Consider the following 21,371-nt stretch of genomic DNA (forward strand, 5'->3'; position numbering starts at 1 on the left):
TTTAGATATTATACTTTTATATATTTTTCACTTAAAACGAATCAATACTATTAAAAGGGAAAGAATTTTAAAAAATCTAATATAAAAAATTATTGGAGTTATGTATAACTATTTATTATTTTTCTGATAATACATTAATCATTCTAAACATACAATATTTCAAATATTTTTAACTGATCTTAATATTATTTTTTATGATACCTTTACTCAGAAAAATATTTCATCAACCATGTTTTTGTACAATAACATTAAAAATCTATATCAAAAGGTTGTTGGACCTGATATGGACGTAATGAGTCTACATCTGTTCGGGTATTTAATTTGAAACAAAATATCCGAAACACAAAAAGTATTTGAAACTCCAAACAAATACCAAAAAATTCAAATAACTAAAAATTTAAAATCTTATTCAAAATCCGACACGATGAACTGAAAAATACCCAAAATTTTTTCCAAATACCCAATTTTTTTTAAATTTAAAAAATTTACCTGAAATCAAAACTCTAATCGTAAACCAAAAACTTAAAAATAATATCCATAATACTGGAAACATATTCGAAATATTCAAATATACCTAATAAATACATATTTATGATCGGGTCTAGGATAGGACCCGGACTCAAACAAAGACCTGCAGGTCAAAAAAACACAATAGATTATCTTCTTTATACCTAAACTAAACCTATAATTTTGGATCGGTTCGGTTTGTTTTTTTGATCCGAATATAATTTTCATGTCGAAAAGAAACTTACGTAAAAGTGTACATATAAAATCTCAAATAAACTAATTTGTAGATTATATAGCTGTTAAAAATTATGTTTTTCGATATAATAAAACTTTGTATTATAATATAATCGAACAACCTCGCGCTTTCCAATCGCGGATCAAAATCTAGTTATTAGTTAAAAATCATTGAGGAACTGTACTTAGGTAACAAATCCTCCTAAAAAGTTATTTTTTCAAACATCATTGGTAATATATCTAATTAACCCGTGAAAATCTATCCTTCAAAGATCATCAAAAATTTTATTGGATTTTGACGGAACTTATTTCAATTTTCTTATGAAATTATTTAGTTATTTGAAATAAATAATTGAACAAATTTCATTACTAGAAAATAAAATAAAATACAAAGCACTAAAATAGTTCAATAAAACAGAAAAACGATTCTCTGTTGGAAAATCTGGAAGTTTCATTCATAGAAATTCCTACAACTTGAAGAATTCACTACAGTAGTGTTGTTTATTTCTTCCAAATTAACAGGATGATTTTTGTTGAGATAGTTGCGTAAGTCAGATCAGATCAGGATGTCTCCTGCCTTACTCGTCTAGATAAATTAACATATTTGTTATAAAAACTATAATTAAACAATTATAAAAATATTGATTAAAAGAAGAAATATATATACTAGATCGTCGTCGTGGGTTTCTATATTTTCATAGCATCACCCATTATACGTTGCAGTTTCGTTACTATACCTAGCTCTATCACTTTCACGGTTCTTTAAGGAGTAATTTTCGTTCTAATACGCCGTGAACCCATCCCAAATCGTTGTGTTCAAATTGACCGACTTCTCTTTACCGTTTCCACTTGTTCAGGTGGTTGGAGTCTTAAGTTTTTGGTTGCTTGTCAAACTTATGATTTTTTGTCCCAACTGTATACTCTTACTATAGATGAAAAAAAAAAACCTTTTTATTAGTGTTCCAGTTACAAAAATAACATTTATATTAGTGTTGATATATTTTTAGAAAGTCAAAATACAGTAGAGATAGTTTTCCACGCGTAAAGATAATGTGATATCAGTAAACGAAAACTATGGGTGATTTCCGGATACACGCGCGTGATAGGCTCAATCCTAAAAAGGGTACATGCAAAAATGAAAAGACACCACCAAAAACGGTATTTCGTAATTTTATTTTCTTCTTTTCAGTGTCTTCTTCTCACATTTCGGCTCGAGATTTATTTGACACCGTACCCGACCATTTTATCAAAAGTGTAATGGCTAAGCTGCTTTCAAGATGTTTTTTTTTTTGGACAAATCTGCTTTCAAGACGTTTTAAGCCACCAATATATTTAAGTTCAACTTTTATTTATGACCAGGTTCAAATATCAACTACAATTATATCTTACAAACATTTTTGGTATTCAAATTTAGAACTGATAAATACTATTGCTTTCTCCGTTTTAGTTTATTGTCGTCATATTATAAAATTTTCGTTTCAAAATAAGTGTCGTTTTAAAATTTCAATGTAAATTTATTAATAATATTTTTTAATTTATTTTTGTATTGGTTGAAATATGGTTAGTGTATGAATACTGATGTTTTTATTTTAGAAATATGTAAAATTAAATATTTTTGTGCATAAACCTAAAAAGACAGCTATAATGAAAGGGATTAAATATACAAATTTTGATGTCCATATTATTATAACCATTACTGGGAGATGTCGTGTATCATTTGAATTTTTGTTGCTCACCTTTTTAAAAATATGCATACTTGTATTGTTGTAGTAGTAACGTACCGAATGAAAAATAAAATACTAACGTACAGAATGATATAGTTACGTTACAAGGTTGATTGTTTTTGGTGTTACGGTTTCTCTCTATAAGTGGTTTTGTGACGCTTGTCGGCTAATATGACACGTGATAAGCTTTTGACTAACACCTCTCCAAAAGTCTAAAGCGTTTACAACACGTCAAAATTTTGAAGACAAGTGTGCCTCGGATGGACTCTACTGAGTAAAAAATAAATCATGTTTTTGTTTTTTTTTACAATAGAAAAACAATGTAACTGCCTTAAATCAAGTATATATTGTATTTTACTAATGTATCCACCTGCTAAAAATTCGTGTATAAATTTACACTACAGCAATTCAAATTTCCTCATGGAGTTTATTACTTAAATCAATCATAAGTCAAACCTAGCTAAAATTGTTAGGAACTCGATACAATCTTATTCTTAAAAGGAGCCGATTAAATATTCTTATATTTCTAACTAAGAAAATAAATAAATGAAGGAGTAACACCATACACTTACATTAATAATATAGTGCCATGTGGATAAAAATAAAACTTATTTAAAACGATGCCCTTTAGGGCGACGGACCCGCCACCACCTTTTCTCTCCTATAAGACACACGCAATACCCACGACGAAGTAAGAACCTGTAGACACATACAAATAGTTGAAATCACTCGCAAAATTTCTCAGATACACACCAAAGCAAAATTCAAGAAAGTAAACAAATGGCATTTCTTCTAAACATTTTTCTTCTAGCGGTTCTTGTAATGATCATCCTATTAATTTTATCTTCATATTCAACAAAAAAGATCCAAGAAACCACCGCAAATGGTCCAAGAGCGTATCCACTCATTGGCTCCACACTCTCTTTCAACAAAAACCGTCACCGTCTTCTCCAATGGTACACCGAACTCCTCCGTCTCTCTCCGTCGCAGACCATCTCAATTCCTCTCCTTGGAAGCCGTCGCACCATCGTCACAGCCAACCCAGAAAACGTAGAATACATTCTCAAGACAAATTTCTTCAACTTCCCAAAAGGGAAACCTTTCACCGATCTTCTCGGTGATCTACTCGGAAAAGGCATTTTTAACGTCGACGGTCATGCATGGAGTTCGCAGCGTAAACTCGCTAGCCACGAGTTTTCTGCTCGTTCGCTGAGGAGTTTCTCTTTCGAGGTTCTTAAAGAAGAAGTCGAGAACCGTCTTGTACCGGGGCTGTCTGCGGCGGCTGATGCTGGTACGACAGTAGACTTGCAAGATGTTTTGAAACGTTTTGCTTTCGATGTTGTTTGTAAAGTCTCTTTGGGTTGGGATCCGGATTGTTTGGATTTGACCCGACCCGTTAACCCACTTGCCGAGGCGTTTGATACGGCTACTGAGATTAGTGCTCGCCGTGCCACGGAGCCGGTTTACGCTGTTTGGAAAGTGAAGAGAGCGCTGAACGTGGGAAGCGAGAGGAGGTTGAGAGAAGCGATTAGGACCGTCCACGTGTTGGTGTCCGAGATTGTCAGAGCTAAGAAGAAGAGTCTTGAGATAGGGACCGGAGAAGAAGCCAAACAAGATCTTCTGTCGAGGTTTCTAGCCGCCGGCCACGACGGAGAATCGGTGAGAGACATGGTTATTAGTTTCATCATGGCGGGAAGGGATACGACTTCAGCGGCGATGACGTGGCTGTTTTGGTTGTTGTCTGAGAACGGTAACGTGGAGAGGAAGCTTCTAGAGGAAGTGGACCCGTTGATAAGTTTAGGGCTAGGGTTTGAGGAACTGAAAGAGATGAGCTACACGAAGGCTTGCTTATGTGAAGCCATGAGGCTTTACCCACCTGTGTCGTGGGACTCAAAGCATGCTGCAAACGACGACGTTTTGCCTGACGGCACACGTGTTAAAAAAGGAGATAAGGTGACTTATTTTCCGTACGGTATGGGGAGGATGGAGAATCTGTGGGGGAAGGACTGGGATGAGTTTAAACCAAGCCGGTGGTTTGATTCTGAACCGGGGAGTACACGGCCGGTTTTGAAACCGGTTAGTCCTTTCAAGTTTCCGGTTTTCCAGGCTGGACCCAGGGTTTGTGTAGGGAAGGAGATGGCGTTCATGCAGATGAAGTACGTGGTTGGTTACGTTTTGAGTCGGTTTGAGATTGTAACGGTTAATAAGGACAAGCCGGCTTTTGTTCCTCTTTTGACAGCTCATATGGCTGGTGGACTCAAGGTGAAGATCAAGAGGAGGGAAGTCATGTCACATCCTTGACCATGCACGCACGTTTTAATAGAATAATTTAGGAAACGTAAAATGAGTGAATTTGTATACTAGTACCGTAGTACGGTAAACTCGTGCAAAAAAATATAATCTATAGATTACTAAGGCATGAAAACAACCGGTATTTGTTTGCACCAACCTACTATGTTTCAAAGAAACCAGTAAAAATCAGAAATTAATAGGAGCAATTGGGTCAGACAACCAAATCAAATTGGAATGAGTAAAGCGATCACAACCAATACTAAATCCGCAATTGATTTTTATTTCGGTCCGGACACTTAAAGGAATTAGCAAAATATCGCAAGACAAATTTTGCAACGTCTATTTTTATGTTCGTAAATTGCTACAATTGTTGGCAGTTTACAATCGGTCCGGACACTTAAAGGAATTAGCAAAATTTTGACAATCTGGCCTGGATTCACGTTGCTGCCAGATTCCAAAGCCAAGTTTCGGAAGCAACCGTACAATTTACTATGTAAGAAATTTCCTGCTGTATCTTTTATAGGAGGTGCAGTTCTTTCAGAGTTAAGATTTGGCTTGTTGAACAGACTAAGAGACTGAGAAGAGGCTTACAATTGACTGAGTCTCTTAGCCATGGATGGTTCACTACTTCACTGTAAGTACCTCTCTAGAAATCTAAGGAGTTCATGCCAACATTTCCTCCAAACCGTAATTGAGGAGTCTAAATATTTGTATTCTTATTTTGTAAGCTTTTAAACCAAAGAGATGATTAGGAGGAACTTGCTGATCTAGTGGTCCATAAAAGGTGTGTGTGTCTGTCGCTCTCTCTACCTTGTATAAATACCAGTATCAAAATTAATTGAGAGAGATACGTTGCTTTTGAGTTTCTTTCCTTAGGTTGATAGTCTTTTCTTTTTGTGTTATCTTCTTCACGAGGTATATAATACTCTAAAGAGTTAGCCTAAAAGATGGAAGGGGACTTTGCCATCTGTAAGTTGTGTTACGTGTGCCATAAGGTTACGTGAACCTGTAGTTTTTTTTTATAGGTTCGTGCCTTATATAGTTTCCTCATTTATTCTAATACGCGGTATGTTCTGTAACAATGTTTCTGTAAGATTGCTGATCGTTTTAAAACCACTTATGGTCTGGACATGGTGTCTACTGGTGAGTAAGCGATGCATAATGGCTCATTTCGTTTATTTTAACTCCTTTTTTGTGGGTCGCTTCACTGTCTTTATTGGTAGATGGCAAGCGTGAGCTGAAATTAAGACTCAGATCTTGACTAGTTCCCTTAAACCACCATGAAGCAAAAATGTTGCTGTATTCCTCGAATACTTACTAGGCGATCACCGAGATGTTCTTGTATGGAGTCTACTATAACAGAAATTTAGTGGAGGATGATTGTAGACGTGACAATCTATGTATGTTGTGGTCATTCGAGTGCTAGATTCAACTTGCGCTTGTTGTAGCTACTGCTGTCAGTGATTTACTACTACTACTACTACAATTTCACGTATAGACAAGCCCTCACTCTTGTACACCACAACAAAACTCGATACGACGAGCAGAACACAATTTTACCATATCTTGACCATCTTGTAGATCATGATCATGCGTTCACGAAATGAAAGCCTACCAAAGGAGAAAAAAAGAGCCCGTCCGTTCTTAACGTTTTTATCTTTTTTGTCGACAATATTAAAATGTTATATTGTTACCAATTTTCAGTTTAGTAGCAGAAGGAGAAAAATTAAAATACAACAGCAAACAAAGACGGAAGAAACACTGACCAAAAGACAAGCGCATGGCAATATAGACTGAAGCAAACCTAAGCTAGAAGACTGAGAATAAGCCACGTCTGATCAAACTTCAGCTAGGATCTAGGTCGATGGCTCATTGATCTCAACACATACGAATCAGGGGGAACATCATCGACAGCAGACCCCTGCTAAGCTAGCCAAGCAACACCTAAGAACCATGCACACCGATGATGCCTTACTATTACTCGGCATTTGTAGCTACTAATCAGCTAACAAAACGAGCAACTTCTGATCTAAAAGAGCTACCTTATATAGTATTGAGTAACCAAGCAACCAACCCATTGACCTTGATCCCCATCGAAGATGACAATGATTTTAAAAATATCAACGTGTGACTAATTACTAATTAGCTAACCAAAATGAGTAACTGAAACCTATACTTGTAGGGCAATCAAGCTAACTTTATGTTTCAAACTTTGCCTGTTACCCACACACACAAAATCAAGTTTCATAGGTGGAAACTTATTAGCTATGTAGTGTTCTCTCTAGTTTGGTCCAAAGGAAGTAACATAATAGAACAAACCATGAATCGTGAAACAAGAAAGAATATATAACTAAGTAGATAGGAGCAACATACAGGTACACTCATACCGCTGAATCTTGCCAGTCAATGGATTGAACAATTCCAGGGTACCACGGTCTAGCTGCCAGACAAAGCGTTAAATGAGACCAAAAGCTAACTAGGAAGAAAATTAGATTCATAATATTATTTTTATCTAAGAAATCATGAAATTCGAAATACAGAGTTGAAAATGAAAACGCGAAGAAAAAATGTTTCAAAACTCAAGCATCAAGACACTGAAAAAGCCTAATGCCCACATGATTTCTATCAAAACTGTCGCATGATTTATCTAACATCAAGTTGAGTCCACTCCAGCTTGCCATCAAAAGTAAACATTCTATATGTATACAGGCCATCACATCAGTGCTCTTTGCATTCCAAGGCGCAAACAGAGAAATAACTTATTTCTCAACTCCACGCACGCTACGGTGTGATCAAAGGATTCAATCATTACTTTATTTCTCACCAAATTAAGTCTACAACTCATGTTGCCGTGAAAACTATAACCTGTCATATGGTGCAGCAGAATCAGACACACAAAGGCATTGGAGGCATGAGGTAGAAAGCCTTACTTGAGGAAACAGATGATTATGATATGCCCGTAGTAGAATCTGTAAGTAACAAACCCCCAACCGAAGAGCATCCTTTCTGCAAGAAAGCAACCACAAGAAAAGGGTAATTTATATATAATCAGTAGCAGTACTTAAAGAAAAAGGAAGTGAACGATCTATAAGAAGAGGATAAGAGCAACACTTACAAGATTGCTGTAGTGAATCATGCACAAGAGCATCTATTATGCAAGTAAGGAACTAACAAGAATCAATGAATACAGCATCTTTAAGCCTGAGATGGATACTGAAGCTGTAAACGATGGTAAAAGTAGTAGATAAGTAGTATAAGCAAGTTTCAGCCAAAGCAAGGCTGCTAATTGCTAAAACTATGAGAAGCTAAAAGAGAGAGAGACTTCAATCTAAAAGCAGAAAGAGGGGACAATCTAAGATCCATTTGTTTAGTGTTACCACTGTCTACAGAATCGGTTCTGTGAAAACTAGATCCAATAACAACTGTTATCAAAGGATTTAATCACACTATTTTCTTTCTCACCAATCAACTGATGATGGATGTTAGTATATTACTTGCCCTTGGTTCACCCGCTTACCACAATAATTGGTCCATGTAACGGTTCTCCACTTGGTATAGTGTTACACCTCTTAGAGATTCCATGTACCAGAGTTTATCTCCCATTTGCATTACCTCGTTATGCTTAACCTGTGTACTAACAAACTCAATCCTAGAAAATGATCACATCAATAAGAAGAAAGATCAATTTATTTTTTAAACCTTTCACATGCGTCTAACTCCATCTTCAGCATCTCTAAAACTCCATCCATCTCAACGTGCCACAAAGAATCAATCAAACTGCGATGAATACAATCCAAATGTACAACCAAAATGAGATTCGATACAAAGTTTCACCGGAGACACTCAGAAGGCCCTTTCTGAAATGAGACTTGTTCGACATAGCAAGCCCTGCTGGTGATTATGAGGCACACGATAGACTGTGGAATCTCGCATGAAAGTCGCTCAGATCTGAGTTAACGAGTCTACTCGACCCGGTTTATATATAACTTACTAGGTGTACCCCGTACTGCGTACGGGCAAATAAAATAATAAAATTATTATGTTAAAATAGTATGGTTTGTAGCCAAGTTTAGTGAATGGTAAATTTGGTGATACTCAACGTATTCCAATATTGTTTTCTTTTACGTATTGCAATATTTGTAGACATCATATACTTGACGTTCTATTATAACAATAATACTATTCTCTTTTTTTGGACGGACAAAGTGATAATAATTTTTTCTCAAATTCAGTTTTTTTTTTTTTAAATATATTACTTGGTTGCAAGTTTTGTGTAACTTTTTTATAATGGCTCTCTTAAAAGAGACTTAATGCTCGTGAACATTATGATCAAATATACAGGAACTGACTCATGCATTGTTAGTGTGTAATTACATATGCACGAGAAAAATAAATAAAACAAAAACTCGACTTTCCACAGATTATCTTCTTATTTTATAAATACACAATCTACCTGGAATTCATTTGAGCTCTTGTGCAGAAATTCATAATATAAGTATGGAAAACCCATTTGACTTCAACTCTGAAACTCTCTTCTAGTTTGGGGTGTAAAAATTTCGTATAACTTCAATTTTATTAGAGCTCACTAAGGAAGCTGATTCTAGTTACTCTACTTATACATAATTTAAGAATATATTAATTTGGTAAATAAACAAAGAATTACATACTTGTTATTAAAGTAACCTTTCAACATAAAACACAAAATAATGAACTTATAGATGTTATCATCATGACTTTATTTTATTTTTGGTGCCAGAACAAATAAAAAAAATATCAATCTGAAAGAAACAATACAAAATACCATACTTTCTTTATGATAAAAAAGTTAGTGAAATATAATACTTATACCTGGATTTCGTTTTTGGTGGTCTTTTCGTTAGACTGTTAAATTTATTTACTCTTTACACATCTTTTGAAGTTCAACAACAATGGCTTCTTCTGAGATATCAGGATGCATGATGGAGGTTTGTGGAATAGAAATTTAAAAATTGTTTTTTGAGAAAAAAGTGTTTTCCATTGAAAGGCAGCCGTATTGTAACATGGAACAACTATAAATGCAAAAATTGTAGTAGCTATTAGAGCATGATTATCCCTATCACCCCTAATGGGTTTCTTAATGATTTTTTAATTAATAAAAGTAACCTAAAAACTTTAGTTAAGAAACTCCCATTTTGAGTGGTCCAATGGAAGTTTTTTAATTAAGGATTCTTAGAAAAAAAAATTATTAATACAATGCAAATGAAATACAATGCATCATCCAAAAATGAAATAATCTATATCAGAAATGGCTGAAAATTCCTAAACCCGCTTTAACTCCAACCCACATCACAAGACTTGGAATTTGAATACAATGCATCATAAAGATAAAGAGAATGGAGTGTGTTGAGATTGCCTTAGAGACGGGCTTCCTCTTCTTCTCAATTGATCAAAAAGAACAGAGTGTTCCCATTAGCTTTCTACCATCTGTAAGCAGCACAAGTAGCTCTCCTTCCTGTATTACCATAAAGAGCAGAACCAACATCCGTAAGTAACTGATGCAAAATGGTTTATATTCAAAAGCAAATAACCCACATGAGACTGATAATAGACCCATATCACTAAAATCTACAAAAACGAAGATTACGAACCTTCAAACTTAAATAAAAAAACTCGAACCTGACTCATATTCAAACAGGTCAAACTCTGTATTTCTAAAGTTAAATCAAGAGTGAGCAAAAAATGTCATCACATTTGATACCTTGCATTGTAAAAGTTGGAGAAAGTTCTCACTACCATATATATTGAATCACACAGGAAGTAATGGCCAAAGGAAGTGCAGGACATAGTTTAAGTTAGTTTACCTCTAATGAAATAGTCTCTCCATGATATGGTAACGTCAGGTTGAAATCTTACCGACCAATACCATGTCATCATCTATGATAATAAAGAGTAAAGAATCAAATCTTGTTGGGTTTTAAAAAAGTTTGTACCTTTTGATGCTTTTCATCGTCCTTAGTCATCTGCCTCTTCACAGCATCTGAGACAAGTAATTCAAGTCGTGGACTGAAGTTATCTAACCCAAAACACAATACAAAACCGAGAAGCATATTATACAAACTTTGTAAACTTTATAAACATCAACAAGAACCTCTATTTCGGATTTTTTTTTGTTAGCATAGGAATATTTGATTCAGTTCGCTAATTAAGCTTCAAAAATTCATTCACCAGAGAATAACACTCCCAAGATGATACAAATAGATGTTGATAAGGAACCAGAGGTAGAGGAAGAAGAGAACCTAAAATAGAAGAATTGAAGAGAGAGTTTGGTGGGAGAGCTGTCCTCTTATGACGGTAATCAGCGTCCAAATCATGCTGTCCTCTTCTGGCGGTAATCAGCATCCAAATCATGCTGTCATCTCGGTGGGTTTCGAGTGCTCGTCTGATGGAGAACACGGAGGACACGCCGTGATGACCGACAGAGTCGTCGATCGTTTCTGACGGAGAAGCCGAGAGAAGAGGTGGTGGATTTCGTCGAATGACGGAGAAGATGAGAAAACAGAAAAAAAAAGAGAAAAGAAAATAGAAAAAAAAAATCTGGTGTCTTTACTTTGCTGACACGTGGTTGTAAAACCCCCATTAAAATCGGTTTCCAGAATCCTTACTTAAGGATCGGTAATGAACTTTATAGGGCAATTGCACTCCATACACAAGGAAATAAAGTTATTTATGTGTTCAACATACCACTGTTTTTCTTTTCATATATTCCACAAGTACCTTTATTACATAGATATCTAATTAATAACTTGCACCCACAAATTTCAGATTCTTGAATAATTAGGCTTTGCTCCATCCATGAGCTTTTTAGATCATTTCTAGGATGATTCTGTCCTGATATCATCGCATGTCCTTCTTATGTTATTTTCCTGGTGGATTAATTGGTCGTGATTTAGATAAATCGAACAGTGGAGGTGTCAGATCATGCGATGGAGATTCACTGGAAGAGTCTGAGAAAGTAAAACCACCAGAATACCAAGGCGGTTCAGCTCGTTTTCCCATACTCTGTTTCTGTATATCCAAAACAGAGTGTTATGGTTTCACATCATTCAATAAAATTGATCTTTACAGAAGCAATATCTTCACTTTTTGTTTCCATTATGTTCAAATACTTTCACTATATTAGTAAAAGAGCTATAAAATCAAAACGTTTTTGTTGTTTCTGTTAATTTTTGTTTTTTTTTCTAATCATATTTATTTTTCTCCGATAACTTGTTCTATCTATTTTCCGGTGTTACTGTTGCCGGTCAACAGATTCCCGGAATCTCGTCTGAAATAAACGACGACTTTGTAATAATTAATTTCATCAGGATTTTGATATCAGAATGTACCGACAAAGCTCCGACGATTATGTTAATGTGAGGATTGTGGTCCTCGGGTTATAAGTCTTTTTCTTGTAGTGATCCGACAGATCTAGTCTCTGGAGAGACGAGATGGCTCCCAGGGAAGGCACGGCCCGACCCAAGAAGTTGTTTCCGGAGAGAGTGAGGTTGCGGAGGGAGGTGAGACCGGTTACTGTGCTGAATTTGAGTTCTCCTGATAAACCGAGCCGGTCGAGATTAATGGCGACGATTGAACCGTTTCAGGGTCGCAGGAGATATCGGGCCAGCTCTCTGGGCAAGTGGAGGGGTCGGTGAGGCTGCTCGTAGCAGAGCATGAGATATTGTTGGTTGGAGGCCTCGTCGCGGATGCGTTTGCGGAACTTGAGTAGAGATCAGAGCTCATTCTCAGTCACGGTGTTGACGCCAGGAGGAGGAGGAGGAGGAAGAGGAAGAGGAGGAAGCAGAAAGGGAAAGTGTGGAGAGGATAACAAGGTAACTTCGCTTCGTTCATTTGTCCATATAGCCAATTAATTTTTTTTTTGCATGAAAATCTAATTATCTTTCTGTTTGTGTATTTCCACCCAAATAGCCCAACTTTATAATTATTTTTGATTTATTTAAATCATCTATTTTTGTTAAAAACCCAGTTAGAAACCTGGGATAAAGATGGTCTTAGGAGATTGGTGGTTAGTGGTGATCATGGAGGTGTGGTGACTGGTGATCGTGGCGAGTGGCGAGATAGACATGAAATATATTTGATTTTTTTCTGTAAATATCTAAACGTACGTAATGTGCAAGGTTTTGTTTTTTATTCATTTTGTATTTAAACAATTTTGTTTTTGTTTTTAAATGATGTGGCATGATATAATTGGTTGAGTGACGTGTGCTTTATTATATAGAAGATTATTAATAAATAAATGGAAAGTAATAAAAGAAAGGGTTTATTTGCCAAATAACCAAAAAAAAATGAAAATTAGATTTTAGGAGAGAGAGTAGAGAGAAATAGGAAGAGAAAATAGGAGAGAGAGGGGAATTTTGGTTAGTTAGTGTATTTAAGTTTTTTTCATGTATATAGGGTGCAATTTTCCTAAAAGAAATAAATATTAAAAAGGGGTTTTTGCCAAAACTAACCCACAACTTGATTTTAACCCCAAACCTATACTCAAACTTGAATCAAATGCAAAACTAACCTAAAAGCCTAGTGAAATTACAGCTCAGCCCCTTGTGACTAAACAAAAAAACAGAGGCCATTTTTACGAATATAGCCCCAGTAAATCGTCTGAGTCGTCTGAGATGTTGGAAGTCATCTGGACGACTGAAGTGTAAGTCGTCTGGTACCAGTTTATTTTAAAAATAATTTATAAATCTTGTAAAAAAATATTTTGATGCGTGAAAAATAAAAATCAAGTAATTATAAACAGTTTTAAGTGATATAAATTAAGATATGATAAAATTGATTTGTTTTGAAGATAGATGAGTGGAAGTAGTGAATCATAAAATACTTTGGTTTAGGAGTTTGGCAAACATATGTTGTAGTATTGTATGTATTGTTAGGGTTAGATTTTGGAAAACTAAAATATTTTTTTCAAAAATTAGTTTTCACATATATGTGTTTATTTCTGTGTATAGTAAACACTTTTCAAGTTTGATTTGATTTTATGAAGTGTTTAATTAGATAATTAATTTTAGGGGTTATGTTTAGGGTGTGGACGACTTATATTTCAGTCGTCTGTTGAATAATTTACTCGGACGACGTATATTTCAGTCGTCCACATCGTACCGAACCTTTAATTTTACCAATGTACGTTTTAACCTAACCGGATCATTTTATTCGGACGACTTACATTTCAGTCGTCTGGTGAAGAAATTAAAACAGACGACTTACATGTAAGTCATCCAAATATTCCAGCCTTAAATTTTTTTAAAAAATTATTTTCCCGCTTAAATAATTTAAACCAGACGACTTACTTGTAAGTCGTCTGGAAAGTCTTCTATTTTAGTTTCCCGCTAAAAATATTTAATTTCCCGCTAAAAATATTAAACTCTTATGGACGACTTACATGTAAGTCGTCTGTTTTAATTTCTTCACCAGACGACTGAAATATAAGTCGTCCAGGAAGTCGTCTGAGTCAAAAATATTTAACCTAATTGGATTTTTTGTCTCCCTATATAAAGAAAAATTTACACATTCTCTCTTCTCCTCTCAAATGGCTGCAACAAAAATGTAATGTTCATCATTCTAAAACTCTCCAACCTCTCTCTAATCTCTTTGACTTGAAAACACCAAACTTTATATGAATTTTTCAGTTTTGTCTCATGTATTTCTTACTAATCTATCTCTTTTGCAGGTTTTTAATCAAATGGTACTCATCTTCCACTAATTTAAAGGTAGATCTATTAATTTTAAATATGTATTTTTATGTGTTCTATAAATGTAGATTTATCTAATCTTCCACTCATTTTCTCTATTTTTAAGTCATTTGAACGTTTTTGGATATGCAGGTTTTTCAGATCTGGATTTGATATTCAGGTTTTTCAGATCTGGAAGACTTCTGGGACGACTTACCTGTTAGTCGTCTGGAAGTCGTCTGGAAGTCGTCTGGACTTCTTGGAAGTCTTCTGACAAAATCGTCTGGACTTCCAGGAAGTCGTCTGGACTTCCAGGAAGTCGTCTGGACTTCATGGAAGTCTTCTGACGAAGTCTCCCTTTCATAATAGATCTGAGCGTTTTGGTAAGTTCTTATGTCTGATTTTTCTTCATTTGGTAACTTCTTGTTGTATAAAGTTCTTATTTTTTTCCCAAACTAAAACTCTCCAAACTCACTCTAATCTCTTTGACTTGAAAACACCAAACTTTATATGAATTTTTCAGTTTTGTCTCATGTCTTTCTTACTAATCTATCTTTTTTGCAGGTTTTTAATTAGATGGCACTCATCTTCCACTAATTTAAAGGTAGGTCTATTATTTTTAGATATGTATTTTTGTGTGTTTTGTAAAGGTAGATTTATCTAATCTTCCACTCATTTTTTCTGTTTTTAAGCCATTTGAACGTTTTTGGATATGCAGGTTTTTCAGATCTGGATTTAATATGCAGGTTTTTCAGATCTGGAAGACTTCTGGGACGACTTACCTGTTAGTCTTCTGGAAGTCGTCTGGACTTCTTGGAAGTCTTCTGACAAAGTCGTCTGGACTTCCTGGAAGTCGTCTGGACTTCCTGTAAAGTCGTCTGGACTTCCTGTAAAGTCGTCTGGAAGTCGTCTGAACTTCCTAAAAGTCTTCTGACAAAGTCGTCTGAACTTCCTGGAAGTCGTCTGGACTTCTTAAAAGTCGTCTGGACTTCTTAAAAGTCGTCTGGACTTCTTAAAAGTTGTCTGGTCTTGTCTACTCAAGTGGAATCCAAGCTTGTCTTTGTAGAGGAGTGATCCATAATTGTTTTGTTTGTGGTCTGTTTTGTGAATTGCATGTCTACTCTTTTAGTTGTGAATTTTTTTGTAAAATCAGTAATAATATTTTTCAAGATGTATTAAATGTGCTAACAATGTGTTTACACATTTACAAATCAATGAAATAATAGACTTCAGTAGCCTTTTTCTTATCTTTGGATCTCTCATATGCAATAATAAACTCCAATGGCATTTTTTTCATCTTAATAAACAAGAATGTTGGTAGCTTTATATTGATACAACATTTTAAGAAGCATTTTAACCCTTATTCCAACTCATAACAATAATCATCATTATTGTCTATAACAATATTACTTAAGAGATGGAAACAAACAATAGTAACTAGTCAAAGCATATCATATTTTTTATAAGTTTGCATTGAAAAACTTAGTCAAATTTAGTAAAACTAAGAGAGAGAACAGATTTTGTAAATATGAGTTTTACATATCTTGAAGTTACTTATCACTCTTAAAAATACAAGTTATTCAAAAACTAACGTAGAAGACTTAAGAACTAGCGGAGAAGACGCGGACGACTTCAATCTAAGTTGTCCAGACGACTAAACTATACGTCGTCTGGTCAACGCAGAGGTTATTTTTGCAATTGACTTTGAAATCTGTTATTTCGGACGACTGAAAAATAAGTCGTCTACTATTGTTTGGTTAAAAAAAACTCCAAAAAAGCTAGACGACTTACATTTCAGTCGTCATAGGTTAGTTTTGCATTTGACTGGATTATTTGAGAAGTTTGACTTTTCTGGACGACTTACATTTCAGTCGTCTAGTGAAAATTAAAATAATAATATTTTTTTAAAAGTAGACGACTTACAGTTAAGTCGTCATAGGTTAGTTTTGCAATTGAAAAAAAAAACTTCAAGATTTAATTATATACAGACGACTTATAATTCAGTCGTGCACGAAACGACTGAAATGTAAGTCATCGAGGATTTACGAAATTTGACCAGAATCTCGGAAAACAATCCTGGACGACTTACAAGTAAGTCGTCTCGTGGACGACTGAATTATAAGTCGTCTGTGTATAATTAAATCTTGAAGTTTTTTTTTTCAATTGTAAAGCTAACCTATGACTACTTAATTGTAAGTCGTTTACTTTAAAAAAAATATTATTATTTTAATTTTCGCCAGACGACTGAAATGTAAGTCGTCTGGGAAAGTCAAACTTCTGAAATTATCCAGTCAAATGTAAAACTAACCTATGACGACTGAAATGTAAGTCGTCTAGGTTCTTTGGAAATTTTTTTGAAACCAAACAAAAACAGACGACTTAACTTTCAGTCGTCTCAGGTTACAGATTTCAAAGTCAATTGCAAAAATAACCTCTGCGTTGACCAGACGACTTCCAGGTAAGTCGTTTACAGCCAAACGACTTCCCAAGTAAGTCGTCTGACGAACAGATCTGGAAAAAAACTCGTTGTCATACCTTAAATTGGTGAGATAAGTTCCTTAGCATACATAAGGCTTCTTCAAGCACACAGAATCACAAACGAAAGTAACCGACCCAGAATCGTTAGCTTCTATGACTCTATGAACCATAAAAAATTTAGAATCAAAATCTTGGGGTTTTTTAGCTCATTGTGGAGAGTAAGTGAGAGATATGTTGTATTTAGTTCACAAGAATGAAAAAAAAAGAAGGGTAAATCAATTTTGGGAGCATTAAGAGCTTTTAATTGGTTGTTCATGGTGGTTGTGATATTGATGACAATGGCAATCTTGTAATTACTTGAAGATGATGAGGGTGAGAGAGTAAAAATGTCATTTTCGAAAAAAAAAAAAAAAATTGATGGCATTTTCGTAAATTATATGAACTTGTGGAGTGAATAGGACAAAACCAATTTTCAAAAAAAAAGGTTAATTTTGTGTTTGACTTTAAGTTTTAGGTCAATTCTGCAAAAAGCCCTATAAAAAAATGAGCTGTCAAAAAAAAAAAAATTAAAAAGGAAGGAGAGAGAAAGTCCAAATAAATACAGTTACAGACTACAGTAGTATCTCTCTCTCTCGCTCCCACTCTCTCTCGAATTTCAAACAAAAATGGCGAATCGTTCGAATCAACGACGACGACGCTATGCTACTCCTCCCACTCCCACTCTCACACTTACAGAGATAGAAGCTTCTCACCATGCCGATGATCACCCAACGTTACGGTTACTAACAAAGCGGAGACGGTGAGGAGGTGGATCAGAAACACTCGCTACGCTAACAAGAATTACCTCCGCCACAACCGCCTGCCTGATCGTAGGTCTTGGTCTAGGTGATGAGATCAATGAAGATCCTGCTTCAACGGTACATCTATGCGTTGGTACGAACTGTCTCATCATCCAACTCGATCAAATCCGAGAAGCTCGCCGTCGTCGGAATTTTCAACGGTGGCCACGCCAACAAGCGCTGGGATTCAAGTTGCAAACATCCACGACGTCAATGACTCTCTTCCTTCTCAGGAAAACCACCGTTCCTACAAACAGGTTATTGAAGCTTCCCGCTCATTCCACGGATTTGATCTGGATCCTGCCATCACCAACAGCGAGTGGAGCAAGCCTGAGCTGGATGGACCACAGATCTCTCAAGCTGCTGCTGACGCCTTTGTCAGGTACAAGATCGGCGTCAAGCAAGGAGTGCGTTGATTCTTCTTTGCTTGATAACCAAGTCAAATACATATACTATACTAAGATGTATGCTGCTTTGAATATAACTAGAAAACTGCTTTGCTTTGTGTGATTGATCACATATTACGTAAGAAACTATTGATTTGCTTTGTGTGTTGCCTTTGAATATAACCTAATATTTTAGAAAACTGCTTTGCTTTGTATGTGTTTCTGCTGAATGTGTTATATAGCTAGAGAAGATGATATATAATGGCTCTATTTGGAGCCACATGTATGTGGTGATCGATTAGGTACGTACAATAAACAGACAAGGATACACCTTCCCTTTTCTCATTCCACTGCCTAGCTAAGTTTGATTGGGATTAGTTGAATCTTGAAGCCACAGGTTGATACATTGTGTTTTGACTTGCATAAAAGAGTAGAGGGAAGGTGTATTCGAGAGTCAATGGGTATATATATCTCCCATCCACACAAAATCCTCTTTCTGCAGCCTTTACCAAAACTTCAGAAGCTCTGGAATAGAGGAAGAAGAGACAGAGCACCAGACATTGGGCATTGTGTTCTTTTGATATGGTTCCATTTACTGAAGTGGCCAGCCAAGCACCACAACTAAAAGCATTTGTTGGCATCTTCGAAAGGAAGGTAATGGAGAGACAGACACACACTAAGGTCAGGTGTCCCAAAGGAGAAGGTAATATCTAGTCCAACAAACCCTTTTTTTTAATTTACAAGTTCTCATCATGAGAAAGTAGCTGTATTTAACTACGAACGAACTTCTTCTCTGATCTGGAGATACACACTAACCTGAGTTGAGTAACAAATAAACACCTTCATTACGTAGAGAAAGAGAAAATGTGAATGAGAGGGTTTCTTCTAGATATAGATAGATGCTTAAGGATGATAGGTACAACGACAGAAAGCAAATCCTTCCTCGGGATTGGCTAGCTAAGCTCACCCATTCAAGAGAGATATCCAACTCCTGCAGCATATACCACCACAATACAATCAGCCACGGCGCAAACACAGTATATACTTAAGGCTTGAACAACATCCTTTGGAAGCGTGTGCTGCCATGCATGGCCATATATACTCTTTTGACTGATCAAAGCTATATAACACAAACAGGTAAATCAATCAGAAGTTCACTCACACAAGAAACCCGTCTTCACTTTCTCTCCCCTTCTCCTACCACTCGAAAAGGCTAAGAAAATTGAACTCGCAGTTGCACCATTCCTCTAGCTAGTATCGGAGGTCATCAGTCTTATATCTCCTTTGTTCCAAGCGTGGAGTGTAGATATTTGCTGAAACGATCGAGGATCAGTAATTAGCATCTTTGGACCTATAGATGGATACTCAAGCAGCTGTAACGATAAGAGATTCAAGTGCATGCGGTGAAGTAAGAGTACTAGATCATGATCTTTCAAAATGTAGAAATATGGGAATATTTCCTTATTCTATATAATACAAAATCTGTGTATACTTATTAGTTATGACTATTATTATTATTATTATTTTTTCTTTTAAAAAGTAATTTTTTGCTAAAATATTTTATAAAATTTTATGCACAAAATATTCATCACAAAAAAGGGGAAAAAAAGAAAAGAAAAAGTCAATTACATGGACTAGGGTTTAGCAAGCTTGTAAATATATACAATATACCAAAGGAAACTAAATTAAGAGCAGAGATGGGATCGTTGAGAAAAAGAAAGAGATCAAATTTGTACTGGATTGAAAGAAGAAGAAGAAAACGGAAAGTTGAAAAACTAAATTTCATCGATGATTTACCAGAGAGCTTGGTGTTGCACGAGATTTTTTCCAAGCTACGTAACCCTAGAGATCTCGTGTCTTGCAAAAACGTGAGCAAGCGATGGAACTCTCTCATATCTTCTTCTTCTTCTTCTTCTTCTTCTTCTCATAACAACCCAAGCTTGGCTTTGATACTCAACACCCAGCCTCATCAATATGCTACAAACGACATATGCTTGGAGGTTTGGAAAGGGTTCGACCTAAGCAACTACGTTGATCCCGAGTTTGATCCTCCTATGTGTGTTCTAGCTTCTTGCAAAGATGTATTGCTGTGCATGAAATCTGAAGAGTTGTACATTGTGAATCCTGTGACTATGCAGTGGACTCGTCTTCCTGATCCCTGCGGTGCGACTTGGGGGTTACCCATTGGATTAATAGGCAATGGGACAAAAGGGCTGTACCATGTTGTCATGTTGGAGATGTCTACACAATCCTGCTTTAGATTATTCTCGTTCGACTCTATGCTCGGTACATGGAAGGGCGTTGGAGTTCAGCATCCACCTTGGTCACAATCCGGATGGTGTCCAACTCAATACCAAGCCTTGCCCTTTAACGGAGCTTTACATTGGTTAGCAGAGGACGGGCCTGTCGTGGCTTACAACCCTAATCATCAAAACACATGCCTACTCATCCATCGTTCCCACGACATGTCTCATGCTTCTTCTTATTGTGCCGACGCAATTGTTTCAGAGACCTTAACTGTCTCCACAGGCCATCTACGCATCCTTCAGCTCGTTGCATCTGTTGATCGTCAACATCTCTATATTTGGACACTCGCGGACTACAAACGATCCATATGGAGACGAGAGCATGATGAGCCTATCTCTTTCACTGACCTTCCTTGGCTGCAAGACTGGACGTTCTCTGACCTAAACTATATGTTTATGTCACGTTTCGTGACTCATCCAGAAACTAGAAAGCGGATTCTTTATCCAAAACCTTTGTGTTGTCATCCATACAACCCTCTCCTCGTCTACTTTTGTTTGCCCGAAAGCATTGTCTCTCTCGACGTTGCAACTAGGCAAATGAAGTTAATTACCACACTGAGCAAAAGTAGCACACAAGGCGTTCACTGGAATGAATATGATAAGGTGATACCGATGACAATGCAGTTAGACCCCTCTCTAATCCCGGATCATGGCCACGTACTGCAGAGACGTCGTAAACACAGAAGATTCTTTTAGAGTTTAGAATGGAAAATATAGATATGCATGTTTCGCTTTTGACTTGTTGTTTTCAGATAGTTATGTTCCTCTTTCTTTTTAAAATGAATCTGTTTTGGTTGATTTTAGGCATTGGACTAAGACCATGGTTTATATTACCACCATCCAATCCACTCTTAGTGGCTTTGGTCGCTCTTATTACAATTTTCAGATGCATAAAATCAAA

General features: G+C 36.0%; 2 protein-coding genes and 2 long non-coding RNA genes across 4 annotated transcripts; 3 read left to right on the plus strand and 1 right to left on the minus strand.

The window, feature by feature from the left end:
- The first annotated feature begins 591 nt into the window (after positions 1-591).
- LOC103873137 (cytochrome P450 94B3) lies at positions 592-7,347 on the plus strand. The gene has a single exon (XM_033273112.1). It carries the CDS (start codon positions 3,246-3,248, stop codon positions 4,764-4,766), a length of 1,521 nt encoding a protein of 506 aa, XP_033129003.1. The 5' UTR covers positions 592-3,245; the 3' UTR covers positions 4,767-7,347.
- A 2,907-nt stretch (positions 7,348-10,254) lies between these two features.
- On the minus strand, positions 10,255-11,307 carry LOC117125986. The gene is made up of 3 exons (XR_004448471.1): positions 11,033-11,307; positions 10,727-10,773; positions 10,255-10,644 (listed from the first exon to the last, which is right to left on the minus strand). It is a non-coding gene; the product is annotated as an uncharacterized LOC117125986 (long non-coding RNA).
- Positions 11,308-12,442: 1,135 nt separating this feature from the next.
- On the plus strand, positions 12,443-12,980 carry LOC117125987. The gene is made up of 2 exons (XR_004448472.1): positions 12,443-12,604; positions 12,760-12,980. It is a non-coding gene; the product is annotated as an uncharacterized LOC117125987 (long non-coding RNA).
- A 5,630-nt stretch (positions 12,981-18,610) lies between these two features.
- Positions 18,611-21,303, plus strand: LOC103873139. Its single transcript, XM_009151565.3, has one exon. It carries the CDS (start codon positions 19,862-19,864, stop codon positions 21,164-21,166), a length of 1,305 nt encoding a protein of 434 aa, XP_009149813.3. The 5' UTR covers positions 18,611-19,861; the 3' UTR covers positions 21,167-21,303.
- Positions 21,304-21,371: the final 68 nt, after the last annotated feature.

This window comes from Brassica rapa, chromosome A06, assembly GCF_000309985.2.
Source record: "Brassica rapa cultivar Chiifu-401-42 chromosome A06, CAAS_Brap_v3.01, whole genome shotgun sequence".
Classification (NCBI taxonomy): domain Eukaryota; kingdom Viridiplantae; phylum Streptophyta; class Magnoliopsida; order Brassicales; family Brassicaceae; genus Brassica; species Brassica rapa.